Source organism: Vespa crabro, chromosome 23 (genome assembly GCF_910589235.1).
Source record: "Vespa crabro chromosome 23, iyVesCrab1.2, whole genome shotgun sequence".
Taxonomy (NCBI): Eukaryota; Metazoa; Arthropoda; class Insecta; order Hymenoptera; family Vespidae; genus Vespa; species Vespa crabro.
In genome coordinates this window covers 881,332-908,072 of record NC_060977.1, presented here as the reverse complement: position 1 = coordinate 908,072, position 26,741 = coordinate 881,332, and the positions used below count along the sequence as shown (strand labels likewise).

At 44.0% G+C, this 26,741-nt stretch overlaps 1 protein-coding gene across 6 annotated transcripts in view; it reads left to right on the top strand.

Annotated features, from left to right (window-relative positions):
- Positions 1-26,741, top strand: part of LOC124432116 (amyloid beta A4 precursor protein-binding family B member 1-interacting protein-like) — a 96,681-nt gene that overhangs the window by 37,157 nt on the left and 32,783 nt on the right. The window contains exon 1 of one of the 6 annotated variants that reach the window (XM_046980721.1): positions 1,886-2,759. The exons of 3 other annotated variants lie outside the window; for them this stretch is intronic. In XM_046980721.1, the coding sequence (XP_046836677.1) occupies positions 2,580-2,759 (180 nt within the window). In that variant the 5' untranslated portion in view covers positions 1,886-2,579. Of the gene's footprint in view, positions 1-1,885; positions 2,760-12,330; positions 13,236-26,741 lie in introns of those variants that run through there. 2 more of the 6 variants (XM_046980722.1, XM_046980723.1) reach the window with 2 other exon arrangements.

The window sequence follows — 26,741 nt, the reverse complement described above, 5'->3', positions numbered from 1 at the left end:
ATTAACGACGAGGAACGACGTACGGTCCGATGGGGGTCGGTCTTCCTCAATAGATTTTTCTGCCCAGCACTCGAGCCGAAGAGTATCGTGTTGCTTGTCGTCGGAGCAGATCGAATTCGAGGACATAAGGGCAGCGTTCAATGGGGTGTTTAAACCAAGCTCGCAGGTCCACACCCCCGTTTGCTCCTCGGGGATCTATTTGGAGGCGTTTCGAGCGGAAAGAGCTAGGAGCACGAGCTTCTTCGGGTGGCTGCGAAACGAAGGGAACGAAGGGAAGGAAAGAAGGAGAATTTTTCTTCCTTTCTTCTTTTTTCTTTTTCTTTCTTTGGTAAATCAGATGCAGCCTCGCTTCTCGGGAGCGTGCAACAGTTGGCGAGGAGGAAACATCTGTCGGTCTCGGCGCATGCGTATCCCCCAGGTAAAACCTGCGGTTCTCAGGGATTCTCAAATTTTCTTTCGTCGCGCAGCTTCTCTTTATCGTGGACCAATCGTGATTAAATGGAATAAAGGAGACAATCCACGAATACGATGGACTTTCTTGCAATTTCTCGCTCCTTTCGAATTATTGATATATACTAAGGACAAAAAAAAAAGTATTGATACGATATAAATCGGAGTCAGACCCTCTGACTAATTCGGACAGTTTTGTGAGGGCGCGATGAGTCACGCGAAAATTATATATTCTTTCGTATCGTTTCGAAGGGTGCATGAAACAAGCCTCCCCCCCTACCCAGTTTTTAAACGCTTTCGAGTCGAGTAATCGTAGCGATCGCGTGTTACGATTCGCATGTAAATATATTACTTATCCGAGGTGAGTTTGGTTAGTCATAAAAGGCAGTAACAGAAGAACGGTGCCCAACCACGTTTCTTTGCAAAAGCGAACGATCATCGCGTTACTTTCCGTTCAATGACGCAAGTCCTTTATGCGCTTGTAAAAGAATAGGATCGATCTTGGCGAAGAGATACGCCTTCCTCGTTACGCGTCAAGGACTCAAGAAAAAAGAAGCAAAGTTCTCGTCTCTTTCGAAGGGAGTGTAAAAGTTAGACGAAAACCACAAAAATTAGTGGTTTAAAAGAAATCTTTTGATATTTCAAAGTGTTTCCCTCTTTATACGATTCTACTTTATTTCGACTTTTCAATTCGATTTACCTATCGTAAATCAAAATGAGACGCTAAATGTTTTATCCTTGATTACGTCTTTCTACGCGTTGTTCTCAAATTACGGATGGATGAAGGCCGATTAATTCCGACATTCTAGATCGGTAACGGGGTCAGTCGGTTACAAAGGTGGATATATAATTCCAGCGGTGTTACGCTGATCCATCGTGTTTTAAATCCATTTATAGGCGAGTCTTGTTACAAAGTATCGTTAGGTACAAAAGAGATCGCGTCTTGATCGTTCGACAATTCGGCAAAGAACGAACAAGAAGGTAGTAGAAAAAAGAAAGGAACAGGACTTTTGAGAAACACTGCATATCTGTGCCGAGCGCCACGCGACCAGGTCGTCCGGTCGGCCTGGGTGCCGGGTGTTGTTGAAATCAACGTGGTGGGGTTCCTTCGACGACCACAACGGAGCCTTATGCCTTCAGTCGACTCTCGGCTCTCACTGCGACTCGAGCTGCCTGAGATTCCGTTAATTAACTTTCCGACGCAAGTGCGGACGCACTTAATCGGACCTATCGTCCGAGAAATCGTATCTTCTTCGATTATCTTCTTTCTGGGACTTTCGATGTAGTCACGACGATAGCAAAAGAAAAAGAAAAAAATTCCGGATCGTTTAGAAAGAGAAAAGAAATTCAACGTCTGAATTAGATCACTTCTATACGATAGAAAATAATATATATTATATTTGGTAAGAATGATCGTCGTAGCGTACGTGATAAATTCGAGCAAGATCGGTCGACGATCTCCGGTTTGAGCGCGGCCGCGAGCATCGCGAGTATCGATCCAACAACCAGTTCCTTTTACCGGTCGATCACCTCCGGATCTTGGCTCGATCGCTCTCCGCTCAGTCGCCGTCGAGAAGTCGTTCGAGAAGGCGAGAGAGCGACGTGCTCTTCGTCGGAGCTTAATTAGTACGTGGGTGTCGACTATAGTCGGAGGAAGAGAAAAGAAGAAAAAAAAAGAAAAGAAAAGAAAAGAAAAGAAAAAGGAGAAAAAGAGGAAGAGAAATAAAAGGAGGGAGAGGAAGAGGAGAGAAGGAAGAAGGGACGCGGAGGCAAAGGGATGCCGAAAGTGGTGCCGCTAGCGGAACGCTCGACGAACAGAGAAATCGAATAAAAGGAGCTCTGAAACCGTGAGAAGGAGGTGGGGGAGGAACGAAGGTGGTAGTAGGGAGGTAAATAGATGCAGGAATCTCTGGACGGCGCCATGTCGGTGTCGTAGCCGCGAGAAAAAATATTCGGTCTGAGCGCGCTTCTGTAAACGCTTTTTTACACAACGAGGAAGACGCTGTCTCGGAGTGCGAGGACCTTTCCCTCACAAAGAAGAACACATTCTCCGTTTAAAACGTTCCTTCTTACGTTGATGGGACCTTTTTCTCGTTTCGTTAAGAGTCCGTTGAAAGGAGTGCGCAAACATGCTGTGCGGTACGTTCAAGAAGAAGAGGAGAAGTCCGGGGGAAGAGTACCGGTTGATGAGGTCGAACACCATGCCGAGAATCGTGTCGACGCGAGAGGGTTCTCTGGTAGCTGTTAGAAGAACCAAATCCTCGAGGGCGACCGTTCGATCGTCCTTGATCAAAGATCTGCTCAATATGGTAAGTTTTCAAGCACGTTCGAATTCTAGAAAGAGAGAGAGAAAGTCGATCTTTCTTATCGGAGCCGACTTTCCTATTTCTTGTTCTTTTTTTTCTTTTTTACGAATGAAAATCGAACGACTCCATTGTCCAAGTCCTTCCTTTTAACTCGATCGGTTGCTTCACGAAAACTTCCCACGGGGTTTATCGAATATGTAAGGACAAAGATGGTACATACAACTTATGCATCCATCCCCATGGACGTCGATGTTATTTCCTTTGCGTTTTGGCGCCACGCTCGAGTCGCGAGAGGGATCGCATCGTCCGGTCGATTGCTTCGCAAAAGGATTTCGACCGTCTTGAATCTACATACATGAATGCGAATGCGTCATGCTACTACATATGTATGCATGTGCAATGCTCTACGATCAGCCGCTACCCGTCGTTATCTACCTACGTATACATGCGCGCATTTGGCTACACAATTTGCATCCACCTCGTACACGGGATCGATACTCGCGAATCGGGACGATTCGGAAGAAGTCCTGGTATCTTCATCCAAGGACAATGTTCATTCCTTTTTGGTTAACGACGAGTGATCCGTCGGTATTACGTTGGAGTACTTTTTCGCGTGTCCCTTGTCCGGTCGAATTAATTCGAAACGATCGATCGGTACACTTTAAGAGCACTCCCGGTATCCAATTAACACGCATATGCATACTTTACGAGTATACTCGTTTAACGACAATATGCTAGTACAATTATCTCGATAGCTAGTGAAAGGAACGGTAACGGCTTGTCACGTGAACTCGTAATTCTCGTTTCATTACCGTTGCTTTTTACTCCTCCACGGTACATACATACATACATACATACATACATACATACATACATACATACATACATACATACATACATACATACATATATATATATATATATATATTACGAAGGAAATAAAATCCACCGTAGAGAGAGAGACTCTTCGATACGTCCATTTTAAAAGCTATTTTATTTTTCAAGGACAGGATCGAGCAGGGGACACGCTCGTGCAAGACAGTTCTCATTGTTCCTCGTTTTTACCCCTTACTTTCTTTGTTCCTTTTTTCTTCCCTTCAATCTCGGGAGGCGCTTTTTGCACGAAAACCGGACTCGAGTACGGTATCGATCGAGAGATCGAAGGCCAACGGCGGTGCGCCCGGTCACGATCGAGCCTGCAGCTCACGATAGCGTTCCTTTTAGCGTGTTCGTCGCGCTGCTGCGACGAAGTCTTCTTCGTCGTCTTCCTCCCGAAAGTCGAGCTGCTTCTTTTTCGGTCTAAATCCGGCCACGTAGGCGCCTCCGAGCGTTCGCAGGAGTCCGAGTGTGCTCGGGGAAGAACAAGAAAGACCAAGAGAAAGAGAAACAGCGAGAGAGAGAGAAAGAGAGAGAGAGAGAGAGAGAGAGAGAGAGAGAGAGAGACCAAAAGGAGGTGAAGGCACCTCGCGAGCTTTACCTTATAAGGTTTCCTCTCTGGATGCTGCTGCCCAACGCCCATTAGAAATCCTTTGTTGTCCCGACCTCTTTTCTCCCCGATGAATTCCCCGTCGAATCGACTCCTACGAGACGAGCTTTTTCTACAACTTTTTTTGTTCGATAGGAATTTCGAGCAATGTTAGAAAAGACTCCAAGTAGTTGGACCTTAAATATTCAAGGATTTTGTTCGAACAATTTTTATTTTAAATGTATTCTTTTTTGTATGAGATTTTTTAAAGCGTCGAGAATAACGCGATATAAATTGTACCCGTAGAATGAGAGAATTCGAGCGTGCTTTACGGCGAACTCATGAATAAGGAAAGGGCGTAGCGGAGGTGTATGCACCGCGTGGTGTTCTCTAATTCCAACAGGATAACTTTTAAATGCTGCTGTGAAAAAGTTCTTCGCATGCCGCGCAGAACGTTACCTACGTTAATTTCCTTGGTAAACCAAGGTGGAGCGAGCGGAACGGTGTGCTAGATTAACAACGTGACATATTTTTTTCATCTAAAAACAACAGAACTCGTTTGCACTTTTTAACGATTCTTTGCTCTCGGGATATTTACCTTGGACGATTCTGCATTTATTACGAGATTTTTCTTTATCGATTAATTACATTCCGACGTTTTTATTCCCGAGAACGCTGAACGAATGACAATAAAAAAAAAAGGAAAAAGAAAAAGAAAAAGAAAAAGAAAAAGAAAATATTCGGAAGGGGGAAAGACATGAAAGAAGACAAACGAAGAAGCGCTTTTTTCTCTGTAAGCAATTTGTGTACGGCTGGACCACCTTTCTTCTCTCTCTCTCTCTTTCTTTTTCGGTCTTTGTCCAGCTTTTTTCTTCGTCTTTTTTCTCGGTGTACCACCGTTCCTTGCTTCGACGAGATTCTCCCTCCGGATCTTGGCGTCGCGAAATACCTCGGTGCATTCCTTCGCATCGCGCCACTGCGATTTGGGTCCACTCGTCGTTCGCCCGGCCATCTTTCTTAAAGTCGCTGTTAGAGCCTGACCACGAAATAAAGTCGACTTCCTCGTACGTTTCTCGGCAAATTGACAATTCAAATTTAACCTCGTATTATCGTTGGAAATAATATCGTGGAAAAGGGCGTCTCGTGTTATTTCAAATGGCAATAATTCTCGTCTCGATTTGTAGATACCAAAATATAGAAATGGTTTCCAAGATCTTTGACGATGCATTTTCAGCTGGCCGCAGATCGAAACTGGCCGCAGTTTCGTTTCCTTCGTATTTATATCCGTCCTAGATCGTCGAACTTTTTCTTCCGGTAGGCGGTCCCTTCGCTGTAAAATTCTGATTCATCCCTTTTGATTTTTCAACGGACAGCTTACTAATATTCCTTTTCGTAGATCCGAACGGGTTCAGCTATATATACGATGGAAGGCACGCGCTTAACGTTTGCGGTCTATCAACGAACGAACACGTTTTTCTTTCCTTTTCATCGTTCTTCCGGTCTTCTATTAGCGTCTCCCTCTCGTAGAAGTTCTTCTACAAGCCATAGAGCGCCGTTACGACGTTCTTTCAAAATTGCGCAATCGGCGCACGATCCAACTCGGGTTATTCGTTTCGTCGCCACCGACGACTAAGTTCGTCGAACTTGCATCCACGTTGCGTCCCATATTTCCTTATCTCGTCGCGCCTTCGATATTTCACTCCGCTCCGTTCCATTCTTTTCTCTATTTTCCTTTACGATCATTAATAACTATTCTATTATTGCTTCTCCTTTGGTTCGCTTCGGTCAAAGACACGCAAAGAGTTTTCCTTAGAATCAATGAGAATTTTTTGAAGAAACGTATTATAAACAAGAGAACTCCTCGTTCAGCCCTCGGCGCCAGTACGCAAACTTATAAACGTCTAGTATTTACGGATACTCGTAATGTGCTTGTTTAAGATCACATATTTGCGAGCGATAGGTATAAGAATTTCATAATGACGTTAGATCGTCAATGTTTCTCGATATTCAACAAAGAAAATGACGGATCTCTTACGTCAAGGCAACGTGTATCGCATGCGTATAAGTACCGGTGGTTTGCGTCGAAGCATAATTCTCGCGATGATAGAACATTTCATAACACGTCCGATCGCGAACGTTTCTTCGATTCGTACGAATCTCGTACGAACGGCGCCACTTTTATCGTTCGAATCCTCGGAAAATATCATTTCGAAGGCTCCGGCGCGTCTCTCGCAATTAATAAACTTCATCCTGCCGTTGTTGAACGAGATTAATTGGAGAATTATTCCAAGCGTGCGCGATATAAACTCGAATTCGATTAATTTTCCTATGGAACAAATCGATTAGAATCATGGGCGACCAACGAAAATCCCTCCGAGACAAAGGATAGGAGAAGGAGATAGGAATGGAAGAGGAGGGAGAAAGAGAGAGAGAGATAGCGAGAGATCATTGCTCTCGACCACATTACAATTTCATTTCGCTAGAGTATGGCGATTTGCTTCGGTTCACCAATCCTCTCTCTCTCTCTCTCTCTGTCTCTCTCTCTCTCTCTCTCTCTCTCTCTCTCTCTGTCTCTGTCTCTCTCTCTCTCTGTCTCTGTCTCTGTCTCTCTCTCTGTCTCCTATGGTACTCCCCCATTCTTTCTCCTCTTCTTCTGTTTCTTCGCTATTTTACGCCAGTTTCAATTTATGGCACCGTACGAGGAATTTCTCCTAATTACCACTAATTAGAGTTAATACGGTAAATGCCGGCTGCCATGAACTCGACGTCAAAAGGCGATTCTCTAGTCAGCGAGTGCTCCTTTCTACGAAGAACGAGAGAGCGAGAGAGAAAGAGAGGGAGAGAGAGAGAGAGAGAGAAAGAAAGAAACGTCTTCTTCGATAGAGAATCTCTTAATATTCTTTACAGATCGTTATCCGATCTTTTGTAAGTTTGTGTTTGTACACCTACGTAAGTTTAATAGAGAAAGGAAAAGAGAGAAAGAGAGAGAGAGAGAGAGGGGGGGAGAGAAAGAGAGAGACATCTTGAAACGCGCAGGACTCGATCGCAAGGACATTCGTATAGACTTTTTAGAAGAAAGAACGCGTTAGCATGGAACATAATGCTTTTACATTCCTAAAGCCTCCGACAACGGACTCGTAGCCGAAGGGCGTGGCCGCGTTCTTCGTACTCGGTTTAATCGTTCTCTGTGTGAGTAACGCGACGAATCGCTATGGACATCGGCCGAAGAAAATTCTCTCAAGAAGAAGAAGAAATAAAGGTGAAGAGCTAAGAGACGATCGCGACCGCGCAAGAATTTCTATTTCATTCGTCGAGAAAGTTCGAGAGAAGAGATATCGATAGTCCGCTTGATATCTCTCTCACGTTATTATCATTGACTCGATACTTTCTGTTAAATACGTTTCCCAGACTTTCTTCTTGATAATTCTTTTTTTCCTTTTTCTTTTTTCTTTTTTTTTTTTACCTTTGCCCTATCGATATCATCGATGATTGGGAGAAAAGAAGGAGGACGATCCAAAGAGGTCGACGTTAAATAATTACAATCGTTCGCGATACACGTTTGAAAGTAAACGATTAGTTGCTGCATATTTTAAATTTAGACCGATAGCTGCTCCTTCTTTCTTTTTTCTTTTTTTTTTTTTCAGCCATAGAAGATACTCGAAACTTATCGCATTATTTAATGGCAGAAGGGGAAGGCACGACGTGTCGGTTCGTTCGCGCGATCACGACGCGACAATTTCTTGCCGGTCAAAGCGGGACGATATCTCTTGTCGGATAATGAGCGTGGCAGCTGCTCCTCCCGTCGTCGTTTGATAGACCGACTAATATTTTTAGCGATAAACCATTTGCTAGTTAGAAAACGCGACACAATTCGGTTTGTCACGATGACGAAATCATCGTGTCTTCGATCGTCACATTTTAAATGGTTAGCATCGGAGTCCTGGAAATATCTTACAATTAGTTAACTGACCTAATTGCTTATGATCTAGTCTTTCGATTATTTTACTCGGACGAGTCGTATCTTGGTTAATGTCTTAAGAAAAGATGTGATGGATCTTCCAGAAGGGATCTTCTCTCGTGGGATCTCTTTCAGCTTCCCAAGAACCCTTTTGGTTTCGGAGTATGTCCGCCGTCCCTCTTTCGCTCCTGTGCCTTCCTTCCTTTTTCTTTTTCTCCTCTCGGATGTAAATCTCTCGAAACGATCTTTCGCCTTCTCGCGGCATGTGAGCGGAAATCTTCAAAAGAATCTTACGCGAATTCTTTCTCACAAAGTCGTTTTAGCCTTCCAGTTAAACTTTGATTTCTTCGAAAGTACGATAATACGTGATTTCTGCGATGTCTGTGTAAAAAAAATATTTACCAAGAATTCTTAAATTAATCAGAGCTCGTTAGCTCTATTTGACTCGCAAGAGGTAAAGACGTATAACTATTCGCGTCGTGTACGCTCGTCCGCTCATATAGCCTGTTCCTAAATGATGAGAGACAAACAGAATTTCGCGGTACGTACTTCCATAGAAAGTCAGTTCGCGAACGAGCCGTTTGTATGAGAGGTACACAGAACGAGATTACTGAATAAATCTAGGACAGAGAGAAACCCAAAGCGATTCGGATAATCTAATGAACAAATGGAATTCCATTGGGTTCATCCTATCGCGAGTTTATCCTATTCGACCAAGTTTATTATTTTATTATTGACGATCGTATAGTCGTTTAAAAAGTTTCTATAGTATTGTGAAGAAAGAAAACAAAAAAGAGAGAGAGAGAGAAAAAAAAAGAATCATCTTTCGACGAGATTACGACATTTTCCACGAAAATTTCTTTCATGATTCTCGAAACATAAATCTAACCAAAATGGATTTGAGGAAGGAAGAAGGAGAGAAAGAAAAAAAAGAAAGAGTTGTTAACGTTTCGAAAGTAGTACGGGTAATAAAAGAGACCGAGCTCGTAGGAAATTGGAGAAGGTGCCAAGATTTCGAGAAAACCTTTTTCTTATTCGATCGTTGAGTAGGTGGTTCGTCGTTTCTATGAAACGCAAAAAGAGAACGGACGTACGCACGCACGTACGGACGTTTCCTACGATCGTCGATGCTCACTAATATTTCATAATATTTCATAGAACCGCAACATTTTACGATCGTTCGACCAAGGACGATCCGGTTGTCGTGCTTCGATATCGCGAGTACATTTCGTTTGCGGTCCATTTGAATTTAATGCTTCTCCCATTATCCCCGTTTTCTCTTCCTCTTCTCATCTTCGCAAATCCGTTCGATACGAGGTGTAATGTTGCATACCTATGTAGTAGGATGGTCGATGCGATAGTTGTGGCTAGAATAACGCACTGCAAGGATAACGCCGGAGGTCAGAAGACTACGAGGATCATGTTATACGTGTTACATGAGAATAATATTCACGTTAGTTAGTTTGCTTTTTTTTGAGATTGAATAACGGTTGTACAATCAAATTTAAGATATTTCATTAAAACGGGTTTAAAATTATCTCCGTTATTAAATAATCGATTTCAGAAAGTATCTTCTGCAAGATTTAAACTCTTTAACGACATAACGTGACAAAGGGAATAAAGACAATGGACATAACTAAGTTATTTAACGCAATCCATATTGTAGGTCAAGCTGACCCCGTCACCGCATAGTACTCGACGTTAGTTTTTATGATCATCTCGACCGCCTTCTAGACCGTACTATTCTTTGCGTATTTTCCCGATCTGAATTGTGCAACGTTTTGCATCCTGTTGCGTTAGCGATAAAAAGGCCATCGTTACGGATTACTCTAATCCCCGCGACGATAAATTTTTCTCTCAGAGAAAAATCATCAAGAATACTCCTACGCTTTTATTATTCGACGAAGTTGAAATAATAAAGAAAGAGGAAAATGTAGAGATTTTTGAAAACGAAACGTTGTTCAACGCGAACCAGGGTCTTCGGATTCGATTGCGTTAACGCGTTTTCGATGCGTTATTTCGATCGAAGTGGCAACATATCGAGGCGGCCCGACAGAGCCGAAATCAATTAACTTAGCTATGCGTGTCTTGTGCACTCTCGCCTATGTCTGTGTGTATGTGCGCACGCGTGTACGAGCATACAAGTCCCCTATGTAATCGTGGGCTCCCTTCGTATCGTGTCGCTCGTACACACGCGCACAAACGATATGGTTGTCAGTGTGTGCGGTACGTTTCGAACGATGTGCCTAGAGCCGCGTGCGTAGCTGCCGCGTGGGTTGCCATGGGCAACTCATGACTAACACACACTGCACAGAATCTCTCTCTCTCTCTCTCTCTCTCTTTCTCTCTCGCTTGCTTGCTCTCCCTCTCCCCCTTTTTCAACATTTCGCGGCTCTCTCGTGGTTCCCGCAGTAACGTAGCTACGAGTTTCTCGATCGACGCCAAACGAAAAGCAAAGGTAACATTTTATTTCCTTTCGATTCTTTTTATCGATTTTCAATCAACGTATATTCGATGACGGACGGACATTCCCGTCTGGCTGCTTCAATCCTCCACGATATAACTCGACATTAAGAAAGAGAGGAATCAATGTTAAATGGATTTTACATCCATTGAGGAATCATGGAATGCGATAAGCCAAGATAGGATCGTCTGTTCAAACTTGCCGTGCATCGTATGCGGAATAAATTCCGCGCGTGCTTCGTCGTACTAATTACTTTCAGTTTTGTCGATAAAAATTATTCTTTCCGCCACGTCACTTCAGATATAAATATACGTAGAAGATTACATAATCTCAATGGATTTCGTGTACGCTTCTCGAGTAATTAATTTTTAACGATCCCGCTCGCGATTTCGTAAAGATGTTACAGTCATCGGGGAGTTTATTCAGGTGCGTTCGCGACGCGCTCTCCCCTCCCTCTTTCTTTCCCTCTCTCTATTTTTTTTCTGACATTTCATATCAATCTTTCGCCGGCCCTGCACTCTTTCCGAGTTATCTTTGGTTCTCTTTGTCGCACGCGTTGGGACCATCGTATTCTCTGTCTGTTCGCAAGGGATAGTAGGGACTCAGGGATGTAGCTACGTTAACTCCATTGCCGAGCAACGGTGCGTGACCGAGGACACACTGTGTTTGTTCGGAGCATACACGAGACTCGCTGAACTCGCAATATTTTCTCTCGAGGCTTATCGCGTTCTCGTCCTTTTGTTCGTACGTTATCCTATCGCCGAAAGGGATATTCCTCCGTGTTGTTTTCTCCTCTTGGCGAAGGCAAGCGCTCGGAATTAGTAGAAGACATCGTTGCTTCTAGGGATCATACGTATATTCATGGAATATAGTTAGATCCTGGTTAAACAAATAGAGAGAATGATAATTTCGCAACCAGTTAGGCACGTTCCGCCGAGTCAAGCCAATCTCTTTTATACGACACGGAAGAAAGTAATCGAAGGATAGAGAGAAACAAAGGAACCTTTCTCGTGAGATAAAGTAAGGATACGCATTTTGTCTTCCTGGAAAAGGAAAAGAAAACTTTCAGAGTATATCTGTGAGATCCTTCGAGGCGCTGACCCCTTAGTCTGGACTGAAAAGGGATCGTCCCTGAACCCGCAGCGAGTTGGACTCCAGCGAAGAGTGGGGGGGTGGATTGTCGAGGTTCGTGGAGGGGACCGAGTTAGTTGGTGGGGGCAAGAGAAGGAGAGAAAATGGATGCTGCTCGGAGTGACGAAGAGCGTCAAAGTTGGAACGTGGAGTGGGAATAAAAAGAAGGACAGAGAGAGAGAGAGAGAGAGAGAGAGAGAGAGAGAGAGAGAGAGAGAGAGAAACAGAGAAAAGGAACCCTCGGCCACCCTCGTTAGAGTGCACCTCCTCTCTCTCTTCTCCACCTCTCCTCTTCGCCCACTCCTGCCTTCTCCCGTCTCTTCTCTCGGCTCACGTTCGTCCAGCGGGAAGCTCGCAGGACAGGCTGACGCTTTCCGGCCGGCTTTGTGGAGAAGCCGAGAGAGTGAGAGAGAAAACACGAGCGCGCGCGCGCGCCTTCGTAGGAGAGTAAGAGAAAGAGAGAGAGAGAAAGAGAAAGCAAGAGAGGAGAGGAGAACGCAAGCCGGCTCGCCGCCTCCATACCACCTCCAGCATTCCCGGCGTGCACACACAGTTGCAGCTGCACCGCCGTCGTGGCTCGCTCGCTCGCTAGCTCGTTCGCTCGTGCGCACACGCGCCGTCTGCGCGCGCGTATTTCTCTCCTTTTTTCTGTCTCGTTCTCTCTCTCTCTCTCTCTCTCTCTCTCTCTATCTATCTATCTCTCCCTTTTTCGCTATCTCTCTCTTTTTCTTTCCACCTCTCTCGATAGAATTTCGCGTATTTACTACGTGTGCGTGGTCAAACGACGCTGGCTTTTACGAGCTGCGTGCTCGTAAGGAAATCCTTCTGAAACGGATCATCGATGTGCTCGTGTTAATCTCGACGAATCCATGTGATGATATATATTCGTTTTTCCTTTTTTGTTTTTTTTTTGAAAAAATATTTCAAGTGATCGACGATAATTTTTCGTCCTTTCGTCGATATTTTCTGTGTGGTTAGTAGAGAGAGATCTCGTTTTATCGAGGATCACGATCACCGGGAAGGATAATTCGGTCGGTCGAATCGTGAAGGTTTGACATTTCGCAAATGTCAGACACGAGAGGCAACGTCGTATTCGACTTGTAATAGTCGAGTGTCGAACGCGAACCCGCTAACAATAACAGAGAACGATAACGGAGAGAGAGAAAACCGAACGGTGTACGTTCCAGGTGTTACCTCCTCGAGTTGTGTGAGACATGTGATCGTGAACGAAAGAGTTTTCTATTTTTTGGTTCCTCGAAGAGAGGAACTACTAAGACCTCTCTTTCTTACGTTTATTACGATCGAGGAAAAAATATTTCAACGCTTAGAAAATTCGACGACATGGATTGGATGAGGAGACAGGATATCAAGGAGGAGTCAGCGGAAACTCCTGCCGTCCTGACGCCGGAAGATGCCGACGAATGTTACTTCGAGGAAGATACGTCGATAGACGAGGGCATGGTACGTTCTTTGACTATTAATCGATCAATCATTTTTATCGGATATTCGTGATACATTTTAACTGAAAGATAACTCCGATTAACGAGCACTCTATCGTTTCTTTTTTTTTTTTTTTGTTATCCTTCGACAAAGGAAACAAAATCCTCTTTGGATAGAATGCGAGTAATCGTATACAATTATGTCGATTCAAATGAAACGTTTCGTCGAAACGTCCTGCTTTGACGGGATTCATCGAGGATTCGACGATAATTCTGCCCTTTCTCTTTGATCGTTTTCCTCTTATCAAAAGGGCTTTTGTTCGTAGAAGGCGCGACAAGACAAGCTTATTTCCTCGCGAGTATCTCGAAAGAGCCGTTCTTATCGCGAACTCGTTTCCTTCGTGCCGGGAGCCATGTGGTTCGCGAATACGACTTTGTTAATCTTCGATTCTTCGCTCGAGGATTATCCTTCGCAAGACTTCAAAAGCGTGTCTGCTTGAATACTTCCCCTCTTCCTCTCCCTCTCTCTCTCTCTCTCTCTCTCGCTCTCTATCTATACCTATCTCTCTCGCTCGATTCTATTACAGCATCTCTTGCCGTCGTCTCCCGCGATCGCCCCAAGCTACGGCGTCCAATGGCGCACGTAGATAGGTATATACCACGATGCGGAATTAAAGGCCGCGTAATAATTCATAACTCCATAATTGTTTATCCCGCGTAATAATTTACCTCCCTCGGCAACTCGGCTTTAATGGGGAAACGCGCGTCGAGACGAGATCGATGCTGGTGGAATTTTCGAGAAGCGATAAGCTGTAATCCGGTTGCAAAACCGAGAGCTTCTAATTTTCCAACGCGAACGTAATCCAAAATGGTTCGATGATTGAAAAGAAAAAAAGATAGAAAAAAGGAAGAAAGAGAAAAATGGCGAGTAACTTTTGAAAGCTTCCGCGTGATCTCTCCCTCAGCGTCTGGCGATAATTGGCAGGAGGATGATTCGAGCAGAATCGACCGTTGAAGAAATTTCAATTCGCACGTGTCTCGTCGGCACCCTTTCTTTTTTTACTCGTCAGTGTGGCAGAGCTCCCCCCTTTCCCGTGGTCATCACGAGCACTCCTTCGAGACGCTCTTTCGAGTGCGATGCTAAGTGGGCAAAGAGGAAAATGGAGATCGAGCGTAAAGTTACCTCGAATCTATGATTACGGTCATTGTCGTTCACATTGTTGCTTTCCAAGTGGTCGCCTTAGTTACCTACCTACTGCTATTGCTGTTGTTAAGTTTGAAAGAAAGAGGGCGCATATGCGATCATTGTGTCCCAGCATACGCACGTGAACTTTGATCGTGAATACTTAATTTGCAGGACCGAGGGATCGATTATGTCCGACAAAGGAAAAATTAGTCCGTAGCTTCGGATTACGAGAACAAAAGGGAAGAAACGTCATCGTCGTCGTCGTCATCGAATTTAATTTCTTTCGTATCCAATCCGCTTGCTCGCTTGGCATCAGCTTGCCACAATTTTTCTAATGCTTCCTCGTAGATAGCTTTGTTAGTTTTGTTACCTTTTTACCGCAACTTTTCTTTCTCCCCGGTCTGGGAAGCCGTAACTTAGAGAATAATATTGTTACCAGCTGCGTCGCGCCGCTCTCTCAAGCCTTTCCGGTTCGTGTATTTATGATCACTGTGTCAGCTGATACCGGGCTCTCGGTTTGCTATCGCGTTACGAAGCGTTGTTCCAGAGCCAAAGCGATCGTCGACTTAGGAACACAATACTCTCTGTGCTCCGAGTGCATTGGCTTTCCGATGATAAAAAGAAGGAAAAAAAGAAGGAAAAGAAAAGAAAAGATTAGAAAGAAAGAAAGAAAGAAAGAAAAGCGTAGTCATTTGGTAGTACGCGATACTAATTATCTTTGTATTTGTAGTAGCCGAACAGAGTGCCTTTTCGTTGGACTTTTATCGTACTCGAGGACGTACTTTTTTCTGGTCCTTTCGATAAGAGGAAGCGATAAGTTACACGAATCTACACGGAAACCTTGGTAACGCTCGCGCGGAGCAGGTCTCTCGATGATTCAGCGCCAGCTGTGACCTTCGTATGCTCGCTCCTTCTTTCGAGTGTCACGTAAAATCTTACCCCGAAATTTGTTAGTCAAAATTAAAGTGCCTCTCTTGAGACTTACGCATACTGGCCCGTGGCTTTGCTCTTTTGACGATATCTTTTTATGAAATCTTGACAGCATTTTTTACTATCGTAGTTATCCACGTTGAAACGATGATATAGCTAGGTATGACTTTATTTTCGAAATTCCTAAAATTCTTTTTCAGTAAGAACGCGAGAACGTAAAAAGAAAAAAAATCACGGACGACTCAATCCGAAAACATGGTAGACGCGATTCGATAGGCAAGCTTCGGCGCCTGTACGTCGGAAGAAATATAATTTCAGCGTAGGGTCGTTTCGAGCGATGTTGGGGATTCGTCTGTAGCCCTGAAAACGGGGGATGACGGCGACCAGTCACTTCCCTCGCCCCTGGAAAGCCAGGGGATGAAGTATGACTCACCGTTTGCCGCCGCCCCCGTGCTTTCTGTCTCGTGCGCTGCGAGTTTCACCCTCCGGGACCCTTCATCGAAATCTCCCGCACTCCTCTCTCTCTCTCTCTCTCTCTCTTTTGCACTCTTTCTCTTTCATTCTGACTCGCTCTCCCTTCGTTGCTGTGGATCAAAAGAGAATGAGAACGACATTAACATAATCCGCGCCGACAGAATATCGAGAAAAAAGGCACGAAACATGGGGTGGTGGCGGTGGTTCAGGTGCCGTTTCAACGAATTATCGTTACCGACATTATGCTCACAAAAGTCGAAACATTCGATAGGGTCATTTTTATTCTCTTTCATAGACGCTCGCTCGACCGTGAATATCTACCTTTTTTTTTCCAAACTTTTCGTGTGATCGCATTAATTTCTAACGAGTCACGTAAAAAATATACAATAGATTTCAATTAACATTTTATAGGATTTGTATATGATAGATTTAAAATTGCAACGTTCCTATCGCAAATTCGTTAAGTTGATTAAAAAGGATCGTAAAGTGGAGTACCGGAAGTTTCGAATATGCGGAGTCTCTAATTAAGGGCGTCGTTAGTGAAGCTAAAACGACGGCTCGTTTGTGTTGTAAAACGGCGAAAGATGAAAGGGATAGACGTAAAAATGGCAGAAAGTGTTGGAAGCTTTGGTCGAGTGACGTTGAGATAACATCTCGCGAATGAAATTATACCACGAGTAAAAATTTTCTACTGAAAATAATATTTTTCAAACTGCGCATCGTTGATTTTAATCCACTAATCTATGAGTATCTAACTATCGTAACTAGTACGTAACTATCATTAGAGATTTTAATACCGGTTTCTCAGATCATTTATCATTTCACGACTAACAGCTTGGATATATCTCGCCGAGGAAGCGAACCAAAAAAAAAAAAAAGTTGACCTAAAACGCACGTGGTCCAGTCGTCATTGCGTTTGCCCAAGGAATTAATCCGTTAGAAGTCGCGTCATATTCTTTCTCCATTAGTTCTCTGTCTTCTCTGTCGTCTTTTCTTTCAACGAGGACGAAAAATTCGATGGGTCTGCCATTGCGTTTCGATGTCTATACGAGATTACGAGACGACTCATTCATTCTCTCTCTCTCTCTCTCTCTCTCTTACTCTCTCGAAGAAGGCGGGGAGAAGCCGGATTTATGTCTTCCGCAGGCGTATGAGAGACGGAATGCACTCGGAGATAATCGTTATTACGCTAGGGGTTGCTGACCGATTCGATCTTTCAATCTTCCCTTTTTCTCTTTGAGTCTGTTTGCCTCTCCGTTTGGTTCGCGCGAGAACAACGTATGCTGCCTTTTATCGCCGTTCGTACCTGATCGATCGAACCTGCGAAATTATTGACTGCTCCGGAGGGCAGCACGGAAGGGAATCGTTGCTTTTGAAGGGAATCGTATCTACGAGATCGAGCAGTAGCCTTCGGTGAATTGGTACGAGCTTTCACGAGCTCGTAATGGTCTTTGGAGTTTCTCGCCTTTTCATTTTCCTTCTTTCTTTTTTCGCAAGATTTTCATTTCCTTTATTGATCGCGTTTACTTTGCGAGAATACTCATTGGAGCTAACGATTAGTCATAGCCGTTCATTATCTATCCTTTCTTTTTGCTTCTTTCATTTTCAGTCGTGATCGCGAATGAGATCCGTTTGACGGACAGCAAGAGAAATCGATATTACGGAGGAGCAGCAAATTAGCTGTTTTTTTTAATGAATCGTAGGCAGAACTTTTGCGATGGAAAACGATCGGACGAGGCTGCTGAACGATGGTGCAAAAACCTCGAGAGCTCAGCGTGGGCGAACGGTTATTATTGCCTGGCGCCAGACTGGAGGGATCCCCATGCTAAGAACGCGTTCCGGCCGCGTTGTTTTCGTGCGAATAAAAGACTCGACGAAATAAAAGAATTCATCACGGATTGCATTAAATCGCAGGAGGTCGAAATATCGTACGTCACTTTCGAGCTCACAATCATTTTTATCTTATCGGAGAGACACGAGAGATTGCGATAAGGGTTTTGGCAGATTCTATTCGTCGAGATTTCCGAATAATTATTTTATATCCACTCGAGATTAATTTCGCGTGTTATAAAAATTATTTCGTTCGTTCATCTTACTTGTGGGTTGACAGCAGCGGAAGATTGATCAATTATCGATACGTAATGAAGAAGACGCTCAACGAGCACGCGGTACTTTTCGTCGCACGAGAAATTCCTATGCGAGAGAGCCTTTACCTGACTGGATTAGGTACCATGGGCCCCGTGGAATGCCATTTATCACAGTAGTCGAGGACCCTTCGAGGCCACGAAAACTCCGACCGACGCAGAGTCCGCTAGGACCACACCGTAGTCGTCACAAAGAGAACCCGAAAGATTTTTTGGCCAATTAAATGCCATGTTATCGGGCGTGCGATCGTTAACTAGACTCTTTCTCTTTTTAATAGGGTTCTTCAAAATGAAAAGGAACATAGCCCGTTGTTAAAAGTTTCTTCTTTTCTCTCTACAAGATGTAATCTAGACTCTGTCTGTTCGCAGAGCGTTCTTAGAGTTAATAGTCTATGGTATTTATTAGCTAAATATCGTTAAACTTTGCCGATATCTTCCTACGAAGATCGACTTTATCCAACGTTACCTTTCTACTCGTAAAACTATCGAGCCGAGAGATAAGATCGTCGATCGGCGGATAACGATCGCAAGGGTAATAATTATCTTGTTTTATTCGCCTTGGGATAAGGAGGTAGCTATGAAAAGGAAGGAAGGAAGGAAGAGCGCTTCGTCCGTGCTGCGAATTCTCCTCGTTCGTGGTTCTCCGAGGGGCAACGATTGGCAGAGAGAACGAACGTAGATAAGCGACGAAAGTCGATTCGTCGATAATGGCCGAGCGGTCGTAAAGAGGAACGTCAGAATTCAAACTGTATTTCCTTGTTTCTCGAAAGGGAGTGTTTCTCTTAGCGCTATTACGATCTCGCATCCAATGAGACCGCCATTTTGCGCTATGCTCGCACCAACTTCGATGACAATCGTTGCCCGGGGCAACGACGGATAACCTCGCGTCTGGATATCAACTTTCTTATTATATACTTCGTGGCAGCTGCGGGGAACGTACAAAGCGAAATATACCGAGTAGATTATCATCCTAATTCCCAGGTGAACTCGCCAAGATCATTAGATAGCCGTCGTTCCTAGTCACGTGCTTGATCGACGCGTGCTTTCTTTCCTTCAATATTTTCATCCTCGAATAGCAAACATCGAGTGGCTACGCGATGACTCAGTAAAACCTCATCGAATCTATGGGTTTCCATGAATTCCAAGCGGTCTTCTGCCACGGAATCACCTCGGGATCGCCGCGGGACCTCACCGCAAGGATCGAAGAATAAACCGGTCGTGCGTGAGACGTCTAGCGAGTCAATCCTCTTCCATCGTTGTTCTTCTGCTAGAGTTTACGAGAAGGAAAAGGGCGGAGTCGACCTTCGTTGTTGCCTCGTGCGCAACCCTAATGGGTTAGTCGATGGACTCTTCCGCGCTCGCTTCTCTTCTCAATTCTCGACGTCGTCGAAAAATGAAGCATTTTTAATAGGATTTTTTTACGAAATAATTGTCGTTCAAAGTCTTTACTTTAAAGTAGCTAACTCTTCTGTTCCGTTAGTGTTAAGCGTCTCTCTTTTGTTCGTCGACTTTACCGTGATCCTTCTTCCTTTCACCGGTAGGCATCCTTTCTCCGTAAAAGGAATCACGTGGAGACAAGAGAGCGCAAAGTGAGAGTCGAAGGACTCGTAACACGACCATGGGGATTGCTCCTTCTTATTACTCTTCTCGCTGCGTCAAAGGATAGGCTTTTACGCCAATGTGCGAGCACGAACGTTACGTGTGCGTCGCGAACGAGCGAGCGGGCGAGAGAAACGATGGAAGGAGATGGAGGTAAAATGAAAGAGAAGATAGAGAAGAGAAAAAAGAGGGAAAGAGGGAGATGTCGAAGAGACAATGCGAGGATTACAGGCTCCTCGTGCCTAGGACCCATCGTTGTCTCTCTGCTCTTCTCCACTCTTCTTTCTCTTAGGCGTTCGCGTTCCTCGGCAGAGCCGAGTGTGCTCCCGGTCGTACTTGACAAAAGGGTGCTTTTTCACACGGAAATGCCACGACGACACTCGAGCCGGATTAATCGAGCGGAACGCGGTACAGAGCACTCGACAAATGCGGCCTCGATCCACGATCGTACCTCATTGTGCGTCGTCGCTCGTGACGGCTACGATCGTTGCATTCTTTCCTCGGCTTCGACCGATCGTAAGACTGAAAGAAAAAAAAGAAGAAAAAAAAGAAGAGATCGATCTTCGCTCGAGCTCGCACATATTTACAATTTATATCACAACCTTCGTGCAATAATTATCGATAGGATAGATCAATATCGTGTCATCGAATATAAAATTTCAATGAACGCAAACACGGCTACGTTATTAGCAGATTAAGTACCGCTAATGAAGAAATAAAAGAGAAAAGAGAAAACGTTCCCTTGAGCGAAAACGAAACTCATCATCATCGTCGTCGTCGTCGTCGTCGTCATCGTCGTGTTGTCGAGGAGAGAGAGAGAGAGAGAGAAGAAGAATCTGGTGGGAAGGAGAAGCGACGAGTGGGAGAGGGAAAGACAAAGGGCAAAGAGTAGCTCGCGGAGGCGCGCTCTCAAGAGAAGGACGGAGGGAGAAAGGTTGGCAAGGTCACGGTCGAGCGATCTTTTTGACTACTCTACTCTTTGTCTTTTCCATCCATCTCTTTTTCTCTCTTCCTCTTTCTTTCCCTTTATATCTCTGTGTCTTTGAATTTGCGGCGCGTGGCGACCGAGCGAGCAAGCGAGCTTTTCGTTCGTAGACTAGAGAAGCTTTCACACGACAGCTTGCACTTAGCGCGATGCATTTCCCTCGTACTCTAGCCGCTTCCCACGGCCTTAAAACTTCTTCGACCGTCGAGTTAATGCCTTTCCTCTTCTTTCTCTCTCTCTCTCTCTCCCTCTTTCTCTCTGTCTTTATTCTTTTTCGATATCAAAATCTTTATTGTCAAGTTAATTCCATCGGATACGTCATGCTGTCGAATAAAGAGAGTTTCGCGAGCCTAAGCAAAATGGAATAACAGAGATAATAACCTTTTGGAGTCGAAGGGCAAAGGAAGAGATAAAGGGATAGAGGAAGAGAGAGAGAGATAGAGAGAGACAGATAGGAAGGGTAAATAAAAGGAAAGAAGCGAATCGAATAAAATCGGGATAACAATGAATGCTGTTTTTAGCACGTAGAGCTAAGCCGCCGTGACTAATCCGATCGAGAAAATCGACCAACGGACAGCGCGAATCCCTTTATTTCCCGTAAAGAGAGTTTCGCTGTACTTTCTAATGGAAATCGTATCGCGCTGTCAATTTTATACGTTTGCATTGCATAATAAGCCGAGCTTAGTATCGCTGAAAATCCATTCGATCTCGATTACTTCCCTTCAACATGTAAGAAACTCACGTTTCGTAATCGACGTTAAATTATATTTCTCCATGTTTCTGTTTCGTAGGACATCGTTCTTTCAGAGCGATCGTTTTACGAGTTCCACCAGGCGTGCGAGTTTACCTTATCCGCGAATATTTTTATAGTTTCCGTTCCGACCTCGTTCCATATGTGGAAGTTTCTCTCTTTTTCTTTCTCTCTCTCTCTCTCTCTCTCTCTCTGTTTCTCTTTCCTCCTCTTTTTCTAGCACTTAACACGTTATCGCCGAAGAAAAGTCAACGATCCCAAGGGTCTACTTATTTTTATCGTGACTTGGCGTTGACGTGTGCATGACTGACTTTTTCTTTTACATATTTTCAAACGACGAACAACGCTGAAGAAGTAAAATATTTTACAAGCTCGTCTACAAATTTAAAGGCCGAAGAGTTTCGCGGCTAGATCGAAAAAAAAAGAGAGTCGAACGAAACAGAGTCTGCAGATGTCGCGCAGCTGCCAGGGCAAATTATTACCAACGCGTCCCGCGTGCTCTAGTTGGATTTTGCTTTAAGAAGAACAACGATCCGTAGGGCACGATTCTCAAAACGAAAGCTTCACAGCTGCCTCGGGACTTTAGAATTCGTAGGACAATGGAGGGAAAAAGTTGTCCAACCGTATGTCTATCGCTAGTCAGCGGGAAAGGTCAAGTTTACGTATTTTAACCTTCACGAAAAAGATCTTTTTTCAATTTTCTTTTCTTTTGTCTTAGACTTTTCTCTCTCTCTTGTTTTTTTTTTATTTTTCTTTTTTTCTTTTTTACTTCCCGTTCCTCGAACAGTTTCATAAAAATTCGAGATCTATGAAAGGAAGGAGCGTGCCTGTTATGCTTATTGGAACGTCAAGTTCTCTAGGAATTTTAATGCGTTAAGTTGATCTTTCGTGCTACGAATCGACGACTCATCGTTTATTTTACACTTCACACGCTCCATTGTATGCGTCTTCGATGTTTTAAGAAGTTAGATTCGTCTCTATCCTAGGGACGTCTGAGGATATCCGAGCGGCTATTGTTCATTGAATGGAGCATCGTAAAATCTAACATTTTATGTACGGATTAGAGACGTTCCGGAGACTCGTAATCGAGAGACCGTCCGAGGGCGGAACGAAAATCACATCTCGACCGACACTCCTGTAAGAAATATTCTAACGAGATGGTGTTCGATTACGTTCCTTTTATTGGGAGTCGTTAGTTCCTTATATTCCTTGAAAACATCGAAGTTATAATGTAAACCGTTAAAATATTTCATAAACGTTCGTAAGAAACTTTTTTTTTTTCTTCTTTTTTTTTTTTCGAAGAAGAAATTTCCTCTTCCATTTCTTGGAAGATCGTTAAATGGAAGGAGCGAGGGAAAGGCGAATGTTAAGAGATAGGAAAGGGTAGCTTATTAACGGTAGAGTTTGGTAGACGCTTTTAATGGCCCTGTCGCGTTCGTCGGTAAAGTTAGAGGTATGCTTCCGAAAATTTGGTAAATCGTATGCGAGCCAACGTTGGCGCGTGTCGACGCATAAATTCCTGAGGCACGCGATCCCTTTATGCCCTTGCAGAACTTACCTTCCCGTGGTAGGTAAACTACCCTCTTCCCATCTCTCTCGTACGACTTGTCAGGGCTACGACCTGCTTTCTCATCGAGCGTTTTCGCACGCGCGCACGCTTACGAAGCGAAATGTCGTCGGCATAAATTAGCGTCCGCTTTGGCGTGGGTAGATAACCGGAATTATTTTACTGACTATGCTCGGCTGCATCGAGTTTAATCGTCGCTCGGTAGACATTTTTTACCACGAGAAAAAAAAGCTCCGATCGATCTAAAATTCCCTATCCTTCTTTTGTCCATTTTATTCTTTCGAATGGTTTTATCGTTTGTTCGAGCCAGTCAAACCAATTTCCATCCCGAAACATGGTTTCCCCCTTTCGCGGTATTATAAAACGAACGAAGGAATCAACTTTCATTCGCGAGGAGAATTCGAAAGGGCTTCCCAAAGTCCTCCACCCCAGCGTGCTTTTCGACGTTACCGTCACTATTTAAAAGCGTCCCCTCGAAGATTCGCATCGAGACAGACATACCTTTCGCGAAAAATAAATAATGCTTTTATTGTCAGCAGTCCTGGACGGAAGAAAGAACAAAAAAAAAAGAAAAAAAAAAAAGAAAAAAGAAAAGGAAAAAAAAAAGAGAAACTACCCTGGCCGTTCAGGTTTCGTTCGGTCGGAGAAGAAATGGAAAAGTAACGACGAAAGAATAATAGTTTGACAAACTCATCAGGCGTAATGTCATCTTTCACGTACGATGTAACGATTTAACGAGCGACTCGGTCGTACCACGTCCGGTAATGCGAATTTGAAAGGTCCAAGAGACGCGAGTATTACGTTATAATGTAGGCGCCTGCGGTGTACTTAATAATAAACATTTGTCGTTGGTAGTTCGATCACGTTGAATCGCGCCGAGCGCACAAGTCTTTCGTTGAATATTCATTGAATATTGTTCGCGCGAACGACGGTCCGTGAGTCGTTCAAAATTTATACCTCTTCGCTTAGTTACATATATCTATACTATGCGCATCTATCTATACGCGATGATAAGCTTTATTTGCATTTTAAATTTATTGTCTTTTAGAAAACGTTCATATATTCCTGCTTGATAGGAACATCTTCAAAAACGCGTGCGCGAGTAACAGCGAGTAACTTCCCTTCCCTTCGAGCCCTTGTTTTTTCCCTTTAACCTTTTTTTTTCTCTTCCATTTACAAGAGCGTGAAAAAGGGCCGGCCGTTTGTAAGCGGAATAGCAGAGTTTTGATGCCGCTTCAAGGTCTCTCTTAGGAACCTTTAAAAGCGCATACCCCTTTACAGCCTACGTGGGTGGTTCCTTCGCGCTAGGACGTTACATCCCTTTCTTCCTCTCTTTCTCGCCAAAGTTCTTCGGAAACGTCGAAGGGTGAAGACCCTTCTGGTGGCAACGATAAAAACGTCGACCTTCCACTTGTTTAGTCGCTCCAAGAAGATCGATGCTCTACGTACTACGCGTCGTTTCATAATTTATTTTAATCGTAACGCGTTATTATTTAAAACCCAGCAACGATGCTTTTAGTTGGTCTCGCAATCTTTTCGCGGAAGAAAATGTTTCGACCGTCGATATACCTCGGAGCGCAGGTGAATTTGAGGGAGGAGGGTATTCCTTTGTTCGCACAGTCGGTGTTGTCCTCCGACAGGACGGGGCTACCACCAGGAAGAAAGGAAAGACTCCGCAACGTTGAAACCGTGAACAACGAGATGGGCAGAAGAAGCTGAAAGAGGCCACCCGCACCTTTCTTAACGACGCTTTGTTACTACGATCCACCTCTCTCTACTCTCTTTCGGGCACCTTCTTCGATGACTCACTCCATGCTCCTTCCCCGTCTCCTTTATCCCGTCTTTTATTTTTCCAGCATTCAAGGACCGCGCGTGCGAGCTACGCCTCCGAGAAGGATACTCGTGTAGCGGGACGACGCGACGTTTCGAGAAACGTTATGACTTTCTCTCTCTCTCTCTCTCTCTCTCTCTCCCCTCCCCCTTTCTCCCGCCGACGTAATTTATTCTTGCCGCAGACGCGAAGCCGACGCTGGTCTCGACTCGAAAGTCGTATTATCATAAGACGATGGGTTTTGGAACGTTCACAAAACTTGACTTTAGGTAAAATTTTATTCAACCGAAGATTTTTCTAACGGGAGTGGCTATTCATTTTCACGATTATTCTTACTTCGAGTATCGCGAGTAATCGATATGAACCGGTCTGGACCGATATCGCGTCTGTCAGCAGCCCGTTATAGTATAAATATTTGACTACGATCCGGAAGTGGGCTCTGTTATAATCGTCGGAAGTTTTCTTTCCGGTCTGGACGTTTCTGCGAAACGAACCGTTGACTGTTCGACCTGAGAAAAAAAAAATCCTCAAAGTCTGACCAAGCTCAAATTTATTTGAACTCTTCGTAAACCCGATGAAAGCGATCAAAGTGCAAGGAGAACGTCGCAAAGAAACAAACAACGTTCGTTTGAACGTTCACTCTCTTCTTGGTATAATGGATAAAAAAAAAAAAAAGAAAGGAATTTTATTTTTAAAAAAAATCGTCCGATAAAAATTGATATGTAGATGGTTTCGATAAATTTCTATCGGAGATAAAAGCTAAACGATAAAGAAAGAATCATGGTATGTACGTGACTGCGTCCGGTACGTAGAAGCGTGCAAGAGGAAGAGATTAGAATAAAAGAAACTCGAGAAGAATATCTCGAGAGGACGAAGAAGAGATGCTTCGCGAGCACGCGAAGCTTCGCTACGGCGTTCAAGATCTCGAGAAAATTTACGCGACGAGAAAGGGAAAGACGGAAAGAGAGAAACACAAGAGAGAAAGAGAGAGAGAGAGAGAGAGAGGCAGCATCGCGAACGTTCTCTGCCGAGTGCAAGGGTACTAGGGGACGACGGGTCTTGGCACGGAAGGAGAGTCCGAGTAAACGTCTCTTCTAGTACGATTCAAAGAGGATTCGAAACGCGCCAAGCGGATTCCGCAGACGATTTCAAGTACCAACACGTACGCTCATCTAATACGGATCGTGCCGTGAAAGTACGATTGCTCGGACCTCTTTGGACCATTCCATGATAATCTTTCGAGTCGAATTCTCTTTGAATTCGTCGAACATAGCGGACCGATATTATCACTTATCATTTATGTAAATTCAATTCGTGTTTTACGAATATCTCTCGAAAAAACGATTGTTCGATTGACGAAAAGACGGCGGGGTGATAGGGACGCCAAAGAAAATGTTGGCATGATCGTTCGGATTCGTAAATGTCTGCTAGATGTTCGGAACGTCTGGGCGTTCAATGGTGAATTCTACGTTTGAATCATCCTTGGACGAAAATACTGCGAGTTCGGCGATACCGCGATGCTCGTCGCAGAATGCAAACGGTGGTACACGCCGCACTCTCTCTCTCTCTCTCTCTCAAGAGAGTGCTTGTACCACCCGGTATATAAATAGACGGTGGAGTTACTCGCGTTCGGCTAATATTGGAAGCGTCTCTCTTTCCCTCTCTCTCGCTCTTTCCATCTCTCTTTCTATTTCTTCGCTGACTCGTGCTCGACTTTCTCGTTCTTTCTTTCTTTCTTTCTTTCTTTCTTTCCTTCCTTCTTTCTTTCTTTCTTTCTTTCTTTCTGTCCTTAAAGAAAACGCGTCTTTCGCCATGAAGACTAACGCACGAGACGAATTTTCTTTGACGGTCATGGTCGGCGTATTCTGCGGACGATATTTTTTCGCCGAGAATAATCTGCGAGCAGTCCTATCTTCTTCTCTCTACAATGTCGCAATATTTACGATGTCACATTTCTCTATTCTCTTGGTACCATTTCTTTTTTAACATTACGGTACGTAATTTTACAATGGGATTTATGTTAATTAAACGACATTTAGTTTAATTATTTTCTAGGAGAAA